The 19,196-nt window shown below is 38.9% G+C and overlaps 1 protein-coding gene across 2 annotated transcripts in view; it reads left to right on the top strand.

The window, feature by feature from the left end:
• The window catches only part of ITGA2 (integrin subunit alpha 2), a 106,909-nt gene that overhangs the window by 65,924 nt on the left and 21,789 nt on the right, over positions 1-19,196 (top strand). For both annotated transcript variants that reach the window (XR_008705034.1, XM_055555263.1), the window contains exons 10-18: positions 527-603; positions 3,541-3,679; positions 4,557-4,702; positions 6,160-6,303; positions 8,219-8,422; positions 9,118-9,254; positions 11,005-11,144; positions 16,166-16,317; positions 18,679-18,789. Coding sequence is in view for 1 of the 2 variants with exons in the window: in XM_055555263.1 (XP_055411238.1) it covers positions 527-603; positions 3,541-3,679; positions 4,557-4,702; positions 6,160-6,303; positions 8,219-8,422; positions 9,118-9,254; positions 11,005-11,144; positions 16,166-16,317; positions 18,679-18,789 (1,250 nt within the window). In the remaining variant the exon portion in view is untranslated. The remainder of the gene's footprint in view (positions 1-526; positions 604-3,540; positions 3,680-4,556; positions 4,703-6,159; positions 6,304-8,218; positions 8,423-9,117; positions 9,255-11,004; positions 11,145-16,165; positions 16,318-18,678; positions 18,790-19,196) is intronic.

Genomic DNA, 19,196 nt, shown 5'->3' with positions numbered 1-19,196 from the left:
CTCAATCTTGAATCCTGGTTCCTGAAGCCAAATCCAAGTATCTCTCAACACAGTCTTCACCACAGATCAATTGCCTGGCTCCTCCAACTATGTCTGAGATATATGTGCATTTATTAGTACCAATATTTAAAAGCTAAAAATTCAGTTAGGTCTTTAGCAAGTAACAATCATTTTTAAAAAGAAAAGATAATCATGTCAGTTTTCATCTTACCTCATCCTCTATGTTGAGTGTTTCTTGACATCAGGAATTTCATAGTATACCAATACATACATGAATGCACAATCAAGATTAATGCCAACTTCAGACTACCTGGGAAGCATTGTGGATTTCTGCATCTGTTAGGACACTTCCCTAGAGGTTCCTCCCTCCCAGCTCTGTATTTTTGAGTGGACATCAGAATCGTGTGTGTGTGTGTGTGTGTGTGTGTGTGTGTGTGTGTGTGTGTGTGTGTGTAGGCACGTGTGTTTGAAAATTTGATTTAAAATCGGTAACAGTGATATAATTTTTGAAATTGCTATTTCCCAGGTACAGTTCAAGGAGGAGACAACTTCCAAATGGAAATGTCACAAGTGGGATTCAGCGCAGAATACTCTCCTCAAAATGTGTGTATATCAGATAACTTCCAGCCATGCTTCCATTTGCCTTGACACTTCTGGACCCAGTAGCCTTGTCCTGAAATAGGAAAAACAGCCATCTAGTGATCAGCAGTTCTCACTCCTAGTCACGGTCGTTTAGTTTCTTTGTGCTGCTGGTTTATCATCTAAAAAACAGAGGTTAATAATGCCTTCCCTCCCCTATTTTACAGGGATTTTTTTTAATGGAAAAAAATGATAATATACAAGAAAGCCTTTGAGTGCTCCAGGGGACAGGCAGTATATTAACTCAAGGTATTATTACTGTAGGAGTTTTCTTTATATCAATCAACTGCTGGAAAAGTTTGTTTAAAACACAAACTCTTATCATCACTGTCATGGTTGAATTCTGAGTTATTTGAATATCTGTTTTTTAACAGCAGAGACAGAAAAATAGTTGAAAAAGTAAGGAGTTAGAGAAAGAGTGAGATGGGACATCTTAGCTCAGGGAAGTCCATTCTTTCTCAGAGACATCCATCTCACAGGTCTCGGATTCTAATCCTACTCAGGATATGAGTGCAGCAGTAAAGAGGCCAAGAGACAGGTGACCTGGGAAATACTCAGGGAACAGGATTTGACTGGCTGAATAAAGGCCCAGGATCGGGTGTGTTTTTTTGGTAGAATAAAAGGTGCTAACATTCTCTGGATCATCAATCGTTAAGAGATGCTCCTAAAAGTTATGGGTCTTTCCCTCAGAAAAAATGTCAGTGGACCTACACAAAGAATTTTTCACACAATTTCCTGAAATTTTGTATAGTTCCTGAAGCTCCTTCCTGTACCCAGATTTCAGAGTCCAGGATTTATGATAATCATTCACATAATTTCATGGTCTGTTATCTTCAGAATGGGACACATTATTTCCCTATTTTTTTAATGGCTTGTATTTTTCATTCCAAAATCATACCTTGAAAACCATAATGGAGAAGAATATGGAAAATAATGTCTATATAATGAGATCACTTTGTTGTACAGCAGAAATTAATATGATGTTGTAAGTCAACTATACTTCAAGAAAATAAATTTTAAACAATAACAGCAAAACCCCAAAATTGTATCTCTGATATTTTCTAAGATCAAAAACTTGTAAATAAGGACTTCCCTGGTGGTCCAGTGGCTAAGAATACTCTTTGCGATGCAGAGGACTTGAGTTCAGTCCCTAATCAGGGAACTAAGATCTCACTTGCCCTGGAGCAACTAAGCCCACCCACCACATCTAGAGAGCCCGAGTGCCACAACTAGAGAGTGTGTGCAGCAGCGAAAGATCTAGCCACAACTAGACCTAACAGCCAAAGTAAAATAATTAACTAATTAGTTAATTGGTTGATTAATTTTTTAAAAAAATTTAAAATAAGTCCCATCCTGACCATCTGCTTCCTGCGATGACTTATAGCCTTGAATATTCAGATTGGGTTTTGAGCCAATGCCGAGTGACCTGTCCTCTTTCACTGGTGCTGACCAATGGCTGTTTTTCTTTCCATAGATGAAATATCATATCTTCATTTGCTTTCTGTAGCTGTGCCATTCTCAAATAGATGGGATAGGAGAGAGAGGAATGTTTGAGAAGGAGTTTAGAAGAAAGAGGAAAGGGACTTCTCTGGTGGTCCAGTGGTTAAGAATTCGCCTTCCAATGTAAGGGATGTGGGTTCAATCCCTGGTTGAGGAACTAAGACCACACATGCCACAGGGCAGCTAAGCTTGTGTACCACAACTAGTGAGGACCACACACTGCAATGAAGACCTAGCACAGCCAAAAAATACTTAAAGTAAAATGTTTAAAAGAAGAAAGAGGAAGGAAGCTGAAGATAAGTCAGGTCAGAAGAGGGCTACCACACGGGTCTGGGGGAACAGTGCCCACCTCTCTTCCTCTGGCAGCATCACTTCCTGTTTCTTGAGCATGTCTCATAGCCCAAGCTCTTCTTAGGAACACGTTAGGCCAGAGGCTCTCTTCTAACTCCTTTCTAAAGGCTTACAACTGTTCAGCATTTGCAGATGTGCCCCTTTGCATGGAAATTGGAAGATGGCTATGTGCCCCTCCTGTACTGTGGTACAGATTTATCTTTAAAATGTGTTGTACTAAACAAAGCCTAAAGTAATACAGCTCATGGGAAGGCTTCTTTTCCAGCACAAAATGTATCAAAACAATTTGGAGATATATCAACATACAATCTGTTGAAAAACCAAAATTCAGCTGAGTGAATCTGAAGATCTACTTGGCTTTATTCAACGATTCATGGGATTCTCTTGTAACTCAGTCGGTAAAGAATCTGCCTGCAGTGTTGGAGACCTAGGTTTGATCCCTAGGTCGGGAAGATCCCCGGAGAAGGAAATGGCAACCCACTCCAGTATTCTTGCTTGGAGAATCCCATGGACAAAGGAGCCTGGCAGGCCACAGTCCATGGGGCTGTAAGAGACATACATGACTTAGCTACTAAACCACCAGATTGATTCATGAATTGGGCAGCATTTCATTAAGCAAACAGAAAGATGCTCTAAGGAGCTGTAGAAAATGGAAGGCTTTTATGGGCAGAAGGGGAAATGGTCAGACTGTTTCAGGCATAGTCACCTTCACATAGGGGACAGAAGGGGTCTCCCAGGTGATTGCCTCACTAGTGCTGACCAGGGAATTGCAAAGTGACCGTTTGAGACGACCTTCCTGGGAGAGGTTGAAGTTGCAGTTAGGTTACGTATGGTCTAGGTTTGATGATGTAGACTTGGCACAGGGGATTCCATTTTTGACCTGTTGTCTCTCTTTTCTAAGCAGTTCATGTATACTTTGCTTATTTTGCTTCATCTTAGTTTTTTTTTTTCTTTAAATTTAGACCATTTGTTTCAACGTTTTGCCCACCCAACACTCTTATGCCTTACAGGTGATTTGTTTAAAGGCTTCTCATTTTTCAATTATTGTAGAATATTCTGATGCTGGGTGCAGTAGGAGCTTATGACTGGAGTGGGACTGTGGTCCAGAAGACACCTCATGGACATTTGATCTTTTCTAAACAAGTGTTTGAACAAATTCTGCAAGACAGAAATCACAGTTCATATTTAGGTAAGACCTACCAGCACTTGGCTCAGCACATTTAAGTTGCTTCCTTTAAACTAGTCTCTTGTTGGATTTCAGGATCAGTTCAGCAAAACACTTGAGCTGTCATCTAATTACACATATTTCAGCTGCCTCTGCCAGTCAGGCCTTAGCCCATAACTACTTAATGAAACACTGCATGTTTGACTCGTTAATCTCTTCTGGTTGTTCCAGCAGTTGTTAATCCTGGGACATGACTGTGTTTCTCCAAAATAGAAATAGTACCTAAAAGTCAATACCGTAAGTGGTAGTTTTACATCAATTTGGAGTCTCCAATGTGTCTGTTCGTTTAATAGGTAGTCACCAATTTTGAGCACCTCCTATGGGACAGTCCCTGAGTTGGCTAGTCTGTCTACATAATATTTAAATACTTCCAACTATCCTTTGAAGGGATTACTACTATCCTCATTTTACCTTTCCAAAGAGGTTAATTACTTGCTCAAAGATACAAAACTTAACAAGTAGTGAGTCCAAACTTTGAACCAGAGACTGACTCCAAAGCCTATGTTCTTCCCACTGTGCAAATTTCCACCTTTTAAATTCATTTAGTTATTCATTCTCAAATATTTGTTGAGTTCATAAGGAGCTGATGAGAACAATGCAGAATCTAGGGTCAGCTTTATGGGGACATGTTCCACCTCCACAGGGCAGAGTTTCTGGCCAAAGGGCACAAGCAATTCGCCTTAGAAAAAGCAGGAGGATGCGACCTTCATGTTATACTCAGCAGCACGAGCAGCTGTGCATCACACTAACAAAAGGGCCCTCTGATCATCTCTGCTAGCTTCACAGGCTTATCTGGCCAAGATATTCAACAGCACCTACTCTGTAACCCCTTCTCTCCTAGGTTACTCTGTGGCTTCAATTTCTACTGGGAACAGTGTCCACTTTGTTGCTGGTGCTCCTCGAGCAAATTATACTGGCCAGATAGTGCTCTACAGTGTTAATGAGAATGGCAATGTCACAGTTATTCAGTCTCACAGAGGTGACCAGGTAAATTCCGTTGTTTAAGCAGGTGCAATTAATTTCATGGACAACCGAGGCTTGTGGGAAGGGAGGAGTAGTAGAAATGGAAACTAACATTTATTGAGTGCCTACCCTGTAGCTGCCTCTGTGATTTGTGTTTACTTGAATATTTCTTAAATATTCACAATACTGAGATCTACCATCCCCTTTTGACTAGCTGCTGAGAGTTTAACTACCTTTCTAAGGCTATAGCTTTCATGGGGTTGAGTTGTCATTAAAGTCCAATGATGACAGACACCTAACCACTGCTTTGTAGGCAAGCTCCAACAAGGAACCAAGGATCTGGAGAAGAAACAAATAGATAAAGGGAGCAATGGAGCATTAGACTGAGCTACAACATCTAGGCCTGTACAGGTGTCCTGTGGCTCTGACATTTCTAAATGTCAAAAATTTTGACATTTCTAAAAGTAAAGCAGCCCTTTTCTCTGTCACTTTCTTCTGATGTGTGGCAGTTTGGTCGTGAGGACCAGTGATGCCTCCCAGTCAAGGTCCACGAGAACAAAAGCCATAGAGCCTATTTTCTTGCTAAGTAGTTTTGACTCCTGAGCTTAGCACATATTTGAAATGCACATCACTGTACTCCAATGACCAACAGAAAATCTTCTTCCTTAAATCAGAGAAACTGACTATCCACAGATTTCCCTTCTCTAATATTAAATCTGATTCACTGTCTCTATGGATTTTCCTGGAGGAAGAAGATCTGAGTCTTTGACTTCCTTGACCACAAGTCCACTGTGGTCATACATTCTCCTCCTCTTTAGTATTTTAAAGTTTATGGTCTTCCCTGGTGGCTCACACGGTAAAGAATCCTCCTGCAATGCGGGAGATCTGGGTTCGATCCTTGGGTCAGGAAAATCCCCTGGAGAAGGGAATGGCAACCCACTCCAGTATTCTTGCCTGGAGAATCCCATGGACAGACAAGTCTGATGGGCTACAGTCCATGGGGTTGGACAATATTGAGTGACTAACACTTTCACTTTCTATTATGTTTTATCACAGAAGCCCTGTTATTTGTTCAACCTCCCTCTTCCCTGCCTACCTTTGTTTACAACACCTCATAAAGCTTCTAAGTGTTCCTTAAGTGTGGTCTTTTACCCACCAGCATCAGAAATACCTGGAGTGCTTGCTTAAAATACTGTTTTCTTGATTGACCTATAGACAATGCATCAGAATCTCTGGAAATGGCTCTTGGGAATCTGTATTTTACAGGTGCTTTTTTGGTGATTTTTGTGCACCCTAAGTGCTAAGAAGCAAGTGTTAGATTGTGACACAAACAGAGAGAAGGGGGATGTTATCTGTCTTTATGTTCCTAGCACCTTACAGGCAACAGATGCTCAATTTTTGTTTGTTGACTGAGTAAATAAAAATTTAGTGTAATACTAAGAGTAGAAGAACCCTAATGTTGATATGCTTTATTCCTGCAGATTGGCTCCTATTTTGGTAGTGTGCTGTGTGCAGTCGATGTGAATAAGGACGCGATTACAGATGTGCTCTTGGTAGGTGCGCCAATGTACATGAATGACCTAAAGAAAGAGGAAGGAAGAGTCTACCTGTTTACTATCACAAAGGTAAAAAAAAATTATTAAACTGATTTCATTTCATTTGCTTTAGTATTGATAAATAAAAGTGAATCTGCATTTTTGCAGATTAAAGACTTTATTATTAAATAAAAGTATGGTTTATATTTCATTTTGAGGATGTCACCATTGTTATAGTTTTAAAAATGACATTGAAAAGCATAACCTGGAACTTAAGGTATAGTGTCCTGCCATCTTCCACAAGAGGTCTTTGAATATATATTTTCTTTACAAATAAAGTTATTATAAATGCATGTTGTTTTTTGAAATACATACACACACATGCATATACATCTGTGTGTTTCCCAAATATCTCATTCAATTATTCTTCTTTGCTATAAAGATATAACAATAACAGGGCAAAGCTACTTTATTGACATTTTACAATGGTAAGGACAAATTGTACAGGGCACTTTAGAAATAGCCATATATTCCTGTGTGCTTTCTACATTAGTTTGTCAGAAAATTCCATTGCTTGGTGTAACATTTAGGTATATATCCAAGTCTTGGAAATTCCAGTTCTTACACATAGAACTGAGCATACTCTAACATGGAAAAGCCTAGTTTTACCAACTTATAGACTGAACTAAATCCATGCACATAATTATAGTGAACTTAGTGAAACCTGAAAAGAAAACCAAAATTAAAGGCACAGATTGACATAGAAAATTAGATGGCTAGATAAGGAAAGGATGGAAAAAGAGAAGCTGATTATTAATGTAGTAAATGTTATATTTAACTCGTGATATTTTGTCCTACTTTATTTAAATTAATATAACAGCCCTTAAACAGAAGCAATTAAAACAATTTTAAAGCTTATAAAGTGTAATTAAGTATTTAATAAGGGAAGAGCATATCTACTAGTTTGAAAATTTAACAAATCCCCAGCTTCTTAAATGTTTCTTGCTAGTCAGATATTCTGAATATTATTAATTGCTAAAGGTGAAATGATCTTTTAGTATTTTACCAGACTCAGTCAGTAATAAATTAACTTTCATAAGATTATTATAGAGGAGAAAGAACCAAAACAGACTCAGTTTCATGGTTGAAGAACATTGCTTTCTTATGAAGTCATGAAATATTTCCATTCTTGACTTCAAAATCTGCAAAAAAAAGAAAAAGCCCACAATTGTATCTTTTACAGGAAAATGTCTTTTCTTTGGCAGAAATATTCAGTGTTTTATATGATGGAATATTAACAATCTCATCTTTCACTTCCTATACCATTATAATTATGCCACTGTTGTTCAATAACTTTTAAGTAAAGAACTATATTAAGATATTGTGTTTTATTTGTTTCTACCTTAATTTTATTGAAGAGATTAGTAGACTTTTACCAGAAATTTTTTAAATCAAAATTTTGGAAACAGATGAGTGAAGATCCTAAGATTAAGGGGAAAAAAGACAAAGAAATGGACACTCCTATGTAGGTTGTACAGGCAACCTACAGAAAAGAATTGCTTCTTTTCACCTTGGTTTATGAGCAGATAGCCTATGACCTTAGTTTCAGTATGGCACAGTGATTCATTTGTACATAGGTAGGTAGATAGACGGAGAGATAGACGGAGAAGGCAATGGCACCCGACTCCAGTACTCTTGCCTGGAAAATCCCAAGGACCGGGGAGCCTGGTGGGCTTCCATCTATGGGGTCGCACAGAGTCGGACACGACTGAAGCCACTTAGCAGCAGCAGCAGCAGCAGGTAGATAGATGAATAGATAGATTTTTTTTTTCGGATTCTTTTCCTTTTTAGGTAGCTAAAAACTATTGAATATAATTCCTTGTGCCATACAGTAGGTCCTTGGTTATCTATTTATATCTATATTTATACTACTATAAATATATAGTAGTATATATTTGTTAATGTAAGGTTGGCTTTAATTGTCCCCTTTTTCCCTCTTTGCAAGGGCATTTTGAATTGGCACCAATTTCTGGAAGGCCCCAAGGGTCTTGAAAATGCTCGATTTGGTTCAGCAATTGCAGCTCTTTCAGACATCAACATGGATGGCTTTAATGACGTGATTGTTGGTTCACCTTTGGAAAATCAGAACTCTGGAGCTGTGTACATCTACAATGGTCATGAGGGCATGATTCGCTTGAGGTATTCTCAGGTAATCCATAGCTTTATGGTGATATGTGTACATGTGAGTATCATTATGTTAGAGCTAGAGAGTATCATGTGGATCATCCAATCCATCCCTCTTAATTTATAACCTAATTCACTTATTCATCAGATCTGCTGTGCGTCAAGCTCTGTCTAGGCTCTGGGAATACTGTAAAGAACAGGATGGTCAAAACTGTGCTTTGTATGGGTCTTTCATTATTGTGAAGGAGACAGAGGGAAAGAAGATAAGAAAAATATTCCAGAAAGTACTAAATGATAAGGAATTAAAAAAAAAAACTAGAGAATAAATTTTCAGGGCTAGGAGGTATCAAATATTTGAGTGAGTGACCAAGAAAGCCTCACTCAGAAGCAGCTTTTGAGTAAAGATCTGAACGAAATGAGCTAGGAGAGGAGTCAGGACCCAAACCTGCATCAGTTCCTTCTCCAGTTCACTGATCTCTCACTGCTTTGTGCTGGCTTGTTATTTTATGTGAGAGATTCATGCTGTTTTCTTTGATGAAAATGTGGCTGCAAGAATAATAATCAGATCGGATGAGCTATGAAAAATCAATGGAGTTCTGTGGAGAATAAAACAATCTGAGAAATGGCCATAGAAAGAATATACCAGGGCAATGTAGATGCTGCCTTTTTTCTGTTTCAGTTGTCATGAGCTATAATTTCATCTCAAACTTGCTCTTTTAGAAAATCTTGGGGTCCGACAGAGCCTTTAGTAGCCACCTCCAGTACTTTGGGAGATCCCTGGATGGCTATGGAGATTTAAATGGGGATTCCATCACCGACGTGTCCGTGGGGGCCTTTGGACAGGTCGTTCAGCTCTGGTGAGTCTTTGAGAGCCAGACACAAACTAGTTAACAAACACATGGCCTGCTAAGTAGAGCAGATTGCTTTGCTAGTATTGTGAAAATGTCACAGGCATTATATAACAATCTAAGACATTTGTATGTCATAGTTTGCATAGAGGAAGGAGTATGTTTTTCCTGGTGGGGAAAAAAAAATGCTTGCTTAACATTAGAACCAAGTCTCTCTTCTCTATAAAATGAAGAGGAAAAGTGTATTGAAAAGCTAAAGCTCTTGAAATGGTATTAAGGATATTTCTGATTATTTTTTTATTACCTCAACTTGTAGAAAAGAATTCTCATGAGAATGCTCTAAAAATACTGAATACCAAGGCCACACAAGTGAAGTACAACTTCTCCTGTGGTTAAAAGGTATCTTTTAAAATTATTAGTCATAAACAAGAAGCCATTATTTAGGTTTAGCTGACCTCTCATTGACTTCAGGAGGAGTTGAAGAGCAGGGGGGAACAATAAGGGATTCTAGAGCCAAGGAGCAAGGGCAAAAATAAATATATTGGGCTGGTGAAGAAATGCAACCAGAAAGAAACTGAGAATTCTATCAGGAGTCTCTAAGAAAATAGAGTTCAGTTATCCATTCATGTCTGTTGAAAAATATGTTTTAAATGTCCAAGTATGTGAGGAACAGAAAGAAATTAGGTAGTGAGTAAATCACACTGAGTTCAATGAAACTATTTACAGTATCTCACTTGTGCTTTTAAAGGATGAAGTGCATTGTTTTCTGTGCATCATTTTTCTCTCAGTGCACGACAGGCAGGTTGTTAGTTTCTCCACCAGGGATTGAACCTGTGCCCCTTGAAGTGGAAGCACAGAGCCTTAACCACTGGACCACCAGAGAAGTTCCTTAGTGCAGAGGTCCCCAACCACCAGTCCAAGTTAGAAACCGGGCCACATAGCAGGACGTGAGCAAATGAGGCTTCATCTGCCGCTCCATCACGGGTGTGAACCATCTCCCTCCCCTCTGCAGTCCGTGAAAAAATTGCTTTCCACGAAACCAGTTCCTGCTGCCAAAAGAGTTGGGGCTCACTGCTTTAGTGCATCATTTTAATGAAATCTTCATGTGGAAGAAATAAAACTCAAATGTAATATTTAAGGCTTTGAAAAAAAGAAAATATATTTACTGAATAAAATCAGTTTAGAGTAACATTAGAAAAATACAAGGAATGATGACATAATTATGTGGCTTCTTTGGAACAGTTTTGTAAGAAATCATACCTTTCAGTGAACTTCACCCTGTAGCCACTTTGGTAGACCTCAGACATGCTAGGCCAGATACTTCCTATACTGTGACGTTCCCTTTTAAGATAGCTCATGATGGCCAAACTTTTTTCTTTGAAGGTGGGTTTGATTCATCTAAAAAGTCAAGACACAAGAACTCAAATCCACATTTTGAGGGGACCAGTTGAGTTAGGTTATAAAGCATCTGCCTGCAATGTGGGAGACCCGGGTTCGATCCCTGGGTCAGGAAGATCCCTGGAGAAGGAAATGGCAACCCACTCCAGTACTCTTGCCTGGAGAATCCCATGGACAGAGGAGCCTGGTGGGCTATAGTCCATGGGGTCACAAAGAGTCGGACACAACTGAGCAACTTCACTGTCTGTCTGTCTGTTAAGCTAGGTTAATGCTGTTTTGTGGTCACATTCCTACAAGGTGCTAAGACTAGTTTTTCTGGGTAGCTTCCTGAGAATAATTTTTTTAAACATTGGTCTTTCAGGTCACAGAGCATTGCTGATGTATCTGTAGATGCTTCATTCACACCAAAAAAAATCACTTTGCTCAACAAAAATGCTGAGATAAAACTTAAACTCTGCTTCAGTGCTAAGTTTAGACCTACTAATCAAAACAATCAAGTGGGTGAGTAAACCTGAAATAATCTGCACAAGAGATGGGTTTGCTTATAGAGTTTCACTTCTGATGTAAACTATGCTTGGGATATGGAAACCAAAAGAAATAAGGGTCTTGCAGACACTTGAATTGCCACATATTTGAGGTGCCTGAGAATGGTTGATTAGGTGTGGATGGTGTTTTAGACTGTCCTCTGTCATCCTTAGAAGGTCACATTCTGCTGCAGAAAGTCATGAAGTCAGTGACATAATTATAGCCTCTTCCAGTCTATTCTTTAAGTTTCTCTTACCCATAACTTCCTAACGGAAAACCATTGGCACATGCAAATTACACTGAACCTGAGTCCATATTAGATGAGTCCACTGTGAGTTGGCTATGCCATAATATAGGTACAGTGTGTTCAGTATGAGGATCAAATATTTCTATTCTTGAAAATTTAAGAAGCATGAAATAATGAAAGAGAAAGTATAAAACAATGTGTAATTTGTGTCCAGTGTTTTATATTTTCTAAATAATCCATTATGTGAACCGAAAACTTCAGATGTAAAGGCAGAGGAACTAGAGGTCAAATTGCCAACATCCATTGCATCATAGAGAAAGCAAGGGAATTCCGGAAAAGCATCTACTTCTGCTTCATTGACTACACTGAAGCCTTTGACTGTGTGGATCACAACAAACTGTGGAAAATTCTTAAAGAGATGGGAATACCAGACCACCTTACTTGCTTCCTGCAAAACCTGTACGCAGGTCAAGAAGTAACAGTTAGAACCTTACATGGAACAACTCACTGGTTCAAAATTGGGAAAGGAGTATGTCAAGGCTGTATATTGTCACCCTGCTTATTTAACTTCTATGTAGAGTACATCATGTGAAAGGCCAAGCTGGATGAATCACAAGCTGGAATCAAGATTGCCAGGAGAAATATCAACAACCTCAGATATGCAAATAATACCACTTTAATGGCAGAAAACAAAAAAGAACCTAAAGAGCCTCTTAACGAAGGTGAAAAAGGAGAGTGAAAAAGCTGGCTTGAAACTCAACATTTAAACAATGAAGATCATGGCATCTGGCCCCATCACTTCATGGCAGTTAGAAGGGGAAAAAGTGGAAACAGTGGCAGATTTTATTTTCTTGGGCTCCAAAATCACTGTAGATGGTGACTACAGTCATGAAATTAAAAGATGCCTGCTCCTTGGAAGAAAAGCTATGACCAACCTAGACAGCATATTAAAAAGCAGACATGTCACTTTGCCAACAAAGATCCATATAGTCAAAGCTATGGTTTTTCCAGTAGTCATGTATGGATGTGAGAGTTGGACCATAATGAAGGCTGAGCACCAAAGAATTGATGCTTTTGAACTGTGGTGCTAAAGAAGACTTTTGAGAGTCCCTTGGACAGCAAGGAGATAAAACCAGTGAATCCTAAAGGAAATCAACCCTGAATACTCATTGGAAGCACTGATGCTGAAGCCCCAGTACTTTGGCCACCTGATGCAAAGAGCTGACTCATTGGAAAAGACCCTGATGCTGGGAAGGATTGAAGGCAGGAGGAGAGAGGGATGACAGAGGATGAGATGGTTGGATGGCATAACCAACTCAATGGACATGAGTTTGAGTAATCTCAGGGAGATAGTGAAGGATAGAGAAACCTGGTGTGCTGCAGTCCATGAGGTTGCAAAGAGTTGGGCATGACTTAGTCACTGAACAATAACAACAAATAATCCAGTGAAGTGAGGGAAAGTGAAACATGACCTATTGGCAGGAGAGAGTAAGGAAGACTGTGGGCAGTCTTTCTCTGGATTGGTCCAGGTTATCTTTGGCAGCCTGGCTGAGGTCCTACATGTCCCTTAAGTCTTTCTAACCACTGCATCTCACCTCCATCTCTCCTGCTCCAATTATCTCAGTTCCTTCAATATGCAGCCATTGATTTTTAGCACTTAATCCAATATTACCTTCTTTCATTTGCTTCTGTTTCATGGGTCCACATCCTTTCCATCAGATTTTTTTAAATTGAAGTGTAGTTGAATTACAATGTTATGTTACTTACTGTTGTACAGCAAAGTGACTCAGTTATGCATATATATCCTCTCCATCATATTTTGGCTCTAATTTTCTGAAACCTGTAGTTCCTTGTTATTCAGTCATTCAATTGTGTCTGAGTGTTTATGTCCCCATGGACTGCAGCACACCAGGCTTCCCTGTTCTTCACCAACTCCCGGAGCTTGCTCAAACTCATGTCCATTGAGTCGATGATGCCATCCAACCATCTCACCCTCTGTTGTCCCCTTCTCCTGCCTTCAATCTTTCCCAGCATCAAAGTCTTCCCTAATAAGTCAGCTCTTTGCTTCAGGTAGCTAAAGTATTGGAGTTTCAACTTCAGCATCAGTCCTTTCAATGAACATTCAGGGTTGATTTCTGTTAGGGTTGACTATAGCTATTTTATTAGGTGGTGAACAAATTAACTTAAAGGGTAAAAATATAGAGGCACGTTGTCATGGTTTATAGAAGAAATAAGAAGGCTAGGAACACAAAGTTAGATTCACATCTTGGCACACCTTCCATATTTCCTATTTTTCATATTCACCTGGCATTTTTCCTTTCAAGTGTTCAAACACTGACCCAGCTCTGAGTAGCACATTTTGCACACCTGCCTTTTAGCACATCCATCTGAGTAGCCGTGAGAGTTGAGTCAGAAACCATTCCTTCTAAACATGAAATGGCTAGATGGAATGCACAGCATGGTGATTTTTGTTAATAATACTGTATCGTATACAGTTACTAAGAGACTAGATTTTAAAGGTTCTCACCACACACAAAAAATTGTAACTTTGTGAAGTGATGGGTAAGTTAACTCACCTTATTGTGGTAATTATTTTGCAATGTATAAAATCACTATGTTGTATGCTTTAAACTTACACAGTGTTATATGTCGATGATATCTTAATGAAGCTGGAGGAATAAAACATTAAATATAAAAAGTTAATTCGGAAAATCTATTAGTTGGCAGAAATGACTGGTAGGTAACCTCTGCTGGCCCTGAAGCATGGGTTTGTCTCAAACATCTTCCTCCTAGTTTTTGACTGTACTTCACCTCTTCTGTTACCACACACTTGAAAGGCATTTTCTGCTTTCAGAGAATTTGATTCCCTCTCACCTGTTCTCTAGGGTCTCTCACCATTGGGCACCTTTCCCTTTGAATCCTCTTCTTGATGTCTTAGGTCCATATGGTCATGATCATTTGTCACTTACTTGCCTGGCAATAATAGTGTATAAGACAGAAATCCCACCTCTGTGACTTTGAAAAGTCCATTTATAAAGCATATGACTTCTATTATTTATTGCATTGGGTGCCTTTATTGCAGTTTGAAGTTAATTACATCAAAAGGATTATCATATTGCCTATGTAACTATCATTTTGGAAAAAATGAAATATTGTCCTTACCACGTGTACTAACTTTGTCCTAGCTACCATCACTTCCCTGCCATTACTTTTCCTTTGTGTTATTTTCACTACTTATTTGTAGTTCTTGATTCTTTTGTATTTTATCTTTGTTAACCTCATGAAGTATTCAGAGCCAGAAAAATTATACATCACTTCTAATAGATATTTGAAAGGTCACATGTAGAATGCTTTTGGAAGTATAGTCAATCTTTAAACTCTTGGAAGTAATTCAGTTCAGTTCAGTCACTCATAGTCATGTTTGACTCTTTGCAACACCATGGATTGTAGCACACCAGGCCTCTCTGTCCATCACCAACTTCTGGAGTTTACTCAAACTCATGTCCATTGAGTCGGTGATGCCATCCAACCATCTCATCCTCTGTCGTCCCCTTCTCCTCCCGCCTTCAATCTTTCCCAGCATCAGGGTCTTTTCAAATGAGTCAGTTCTTCGCATCAGGTGGCCAAAGTATTGGAGTTTCAGCTTCAACATCAGTCCTTCCAATGAATATTCAGGACTGACTTCCTGTAGGATGGACTGGTTGGATCTCCTTGCAGTCCAAGGGACTCTCAAGAGTCTTCTCCAACACCACAGTTCAAAAGCATCCATTCTTGTAAATAATAAGATAGAATAATCCTAAGTAATGCAGTTGATGCTATTAATAGTATCAGATCTTCTCAGTGTTGGGTGGGTAGCCAACAGATTTTATTGAAAGTTCTGATAGTTGGACATTAGCTACTGACATCAGTTTTTATCACATATGTTTCTCATTTCCATTTCCCTAGGTTAGTATTATTATCTCTGTTTTATAGATGAAGAAATGGAGGTTCAAGGAGGTTAAGAAAATTGCCTAAAGCTCGTCAATGATGAGATTAAGATTCAAAACAAGTCTGTCCGATTCAACAATTTTTATTGCAGTCTAACATGACTTTCCCCAAGTAAGCTTTTGGAATATGCAAGGTGCTATACATTTCCCCTTAGAGTATCTAATTTAATCCTCAAATAACAATGAATCCTCTAAACTGCATAGAAATAGTAGGAACATGGGGTCTGGTTTCAAAATTACTCAAACTTTACTTCTGACCATACCCTAGCTATGTGAGCTGAGGTGAATTATTTTGAAAAACCGAATAATATTCTATTAATTATCTGAAAAATAGGATAATAAAATCCATGTTCCAGGTTTATTGTAAAACTTATATAACGTATAGGAACATGTCCAGTTGTAGGCACTCAATAATAATACCTTTCCTTTTCATGTCACCATGTTACAGACAATGAAATTGCTATTTGAGGAGTTTGACCAACTTCATTCAGTAGATTTCCTGGTGGCAAATCTGCTATTCCTTCCACTGCATCAAATCACAGTCCTTTGAATCACATTTCTTTGTATCCACAGTCGACGTACATCATACCAGAGCTGCAGTTACAAATACCGCAGGCTAGCCATGGCTCACAGTCCATCAAAAGGAAGACTGGTTTTTGTTTTCTTGTAGTCAGAGACTTAACCCAGTGAGACATGATAAAACAGGAATGCCTTTTTCTTAAAAATGTATTTGTAATGACATTTCTTTATGACTTTTATTATAGCCATTGTGTATAACATCACAATTGATGAAGACCAGTTTTCATCCAGAGTGATGTCCAGGGGGTTATTTAAGGAAAATAATGAAAGGTGCTTGCAGAAGACCATGATAGTAAGTCAAGCACAGCGCTGTTCCGAGTACATCATCCACATACAGGTGAGCCTCAGAGTCCTCTTCTTTCATCTCCTTTCTTTTTAAAGACTAATGAATTGGAGGCTTATAAGTGAGAAGAACCCTTGCTCTTCTAATTACTGCTTTTTTTTGGTCTGTGAATAGGAGTATATTTCCTTTACACTAATCTAGATGGTTACATGCTATTATGTAAGTTAGTTGCATTAAGTTTTACTTGGGATGGCAAGTAAAAGGGCAAAAATAAGATTCTTCAAGAAATCAAAGTGCTTTCTTAAGTGTTTAATAGGAACAACTTTTAGTTGACAATAAATTTTATATTGACATTTTCATATCAGGAGAATATTTATTTATTTTTAAATGATTGAAAAGGATAACTCTAACTGCCCTTTCCATTATTGGATTTAAATTGATACAGGTGAAGGCTGGTAGATTAGGAGGTAAAAATTCTTTGCTCTAATCTTATGCCGTAATTACTACAGTTCACATGGATTTTGAAATTCTCCCAAGTATATAACGTGCTTCTCAGAAGAAAATTTCTAAAAAAGCTTATCTTATAAATCATATGATTATTTCCCCCCAGAAGCCAGGTTATGGTATTTGAAAGTATAAGTTATTCAGGAAACTATTTTTATAAGAGTTACTTAAGAACTTTCCTAGAATGTGGTTCTCAAAGTTTAAGATGCATAAGAATTGCCAAAGAAACTTTTATAAAATTGGTATGCTGGAACCCCACCTCCCTCAGAAATTCCCTTCAGATCCAGTGAATATGTCTAAGGGGCATCCCCTGACATTTCTCAAGTAGAGGATGATACAGAAATCTCATCTCAAGAAGTGCTAAGAGTTGAACAAAGACTTGGATGAACTAAAATCAGTTGAGTAATTTATTGTTCAAGTTGAAGGTTTCTTCTTTGTGAAGGCCTGGACTTTTCTTGTTGATAATGTGCCAATTATACAGCTTCTTTAAAGGAATAAAAGCCAGATTCCATTCTCTCTTATCCTTGTGCTACGTGGTGGGTCAAATTAAACATGTAATCCATTGTGGGGAAAGTACCAGCCAGGATGTGGTGTGTGTGTGTGTGTGTGTGTGTGTGTGTGTGTGTGTGTGTATATATATATATATATATATATATATATATATATATATAAAAACTGGAGAAAGAAATGGCAACCCACTCCAGTATTCTTGCCTGGAGAATTCCATGAACAGTGGAGCCTGGCAGGCTACAGTTCATGAAGTCACAGAGTCAGACATGACTGAGTGACCAAACTACCACATATATATAAATACATCTCCTATTCTCTCTCATGTATACCTGTGAAGTCTTTATAAGGTGTGTATTATTGTGGTCAGCTGAGAGGAATTGTTCCAGGTAACACCATATTTGCTATCAATACACAAGTCCATCCTATGTGCCAACCCTGCAGCCGAGGATACATTTCCCTGTAGTCAGGAAGTCACTGCCCCTGTCCACCCACCCCCTACCCAAAGGGCTCAAGACAGAAGTCCTGCTGAGATAAAGATATCACTCCTAAGAAAAGGAAAATTTGATTTTTAGTGCTTACCAATGTACAGGCATTCTTCTTTCTTGAAGAAGAATGCTAGATGGTGTTTGCAGCCCTATTTTGGCATTATTTTCATTGTTCGATAGACAGGAAACCTCAAAAACTAGAAGCGGCCCAGGCCTCTTGGAGCATTGCAAATCCTCCACCATCTTTGCTAGACAAAGAGGAACTGCCCAACTTACAGCTGGACAGTGTTGGTTTTAACGCCTGCTGAGTGATAGGTGCATCATCTTTGACATGCAAAAGAGCACTAACAGCTAGCTAGGCTGGAAACTGGGGAGCTTAGTTTTGAGTGCGGGAAACACTTTCATCTGGTTTTGTAGGCTAGAGACTAGGAAGGGGAGTCCCCTTGTCCATTCCTGACAGTGAACGCTGGGCACTTTCCCTTCCAGGTCATAATATTCTCTTCCAGAGATTTGGTCAGGACACCTGTAGATGCCAAAAGTCTTGGCAGTACAAACGGGAAGAACATGGCCAACAACCCAAGAGCTGGGGACTGACAGAGGGCTCTTCTGAGCATTGAAAACTGGATATCTCATCTAAATATTGATCATTACTTATATAAATAATGAAATGACTGATGAGTTTACCTAAGAATCACTGCTTCAGATTTTTACTGAGCCCAAGTTTTGAAGTCTCTTAGAAGTGGAGAGGCTAACAGCAGACTTAGGACAGATGTAAAGAAGCAATAGCCTTGGAAGTTCAAAACAGAGCTATTCTGCATGACTGAGAGTGGACTGCATGTTTAATTGTGAGCACATGTGTGGTCATTTTCTTGTTTGAAGCTGCCATGCCCTAATCCACTAATCTGTGTGTGTTTAGGAGCCCTCTGACACTATCAGCCCTCTGAATCTGTGTATGAACATTAGTCTGGAAAACCCTGGCACTAACCCTGCCCTTGAAGCCTACTCTGAGACGGTCAAGGTCTTCAGTGTAAGTACGATTTGCCTTTCTTGGAATTCCTGATGAGCTGGCAAAGTTTCAGTCACTGCCTTAGTGTTTCGAAGACACTCAGGACATAGCCTAAGTTGGTAATTTTCTAACTGAAGTACAGTTACTTCTATGGAAAGTTCACCAGCATGTAAATTCCATGAAGATAGGGATTTTGTCTTCCTTGTTCTCTGCTCTGTTCCCAGCACTGTGAGTAGTGCTTTGTGGCGCTCAGTAAATGTTTATTGAAGAAATAAATAACAATAAAGGGAACACCTTGTGTTCATGACCCATTTAAAAAAAATAAAATGGTACCGGTACCTCTGAAATTCTCTGTATCACTCCATACTCTATCATATCCACTTTCATCTTGCACCCCCAGATAGCACCACCATCCTGAATTTTGCATT

The sequence above is a fragment of the Bubalus kerabau genome, chromosome 18, assembly GCF_029407905.1.
Source record: "Bubalus kerabau isolate K-KA32 ecotype Philippines breed swamp buffalo chromosome 18, PCC_UOA_SB_1v2, whole genome shotgun sequence".
NCBI classification, from domain to species: domain Eukaryota; kingdom Metazoa; phylum Chordata; class Mammalia; order Artiodactyla; family Bovidae; genus Bubalus; species Bubalus kerabau.
The sequence above is the reverse complement of the archived record's forward strand: the minus strand, read 5'-3'. Positions and strand labels throughout refer to the sequence as shown.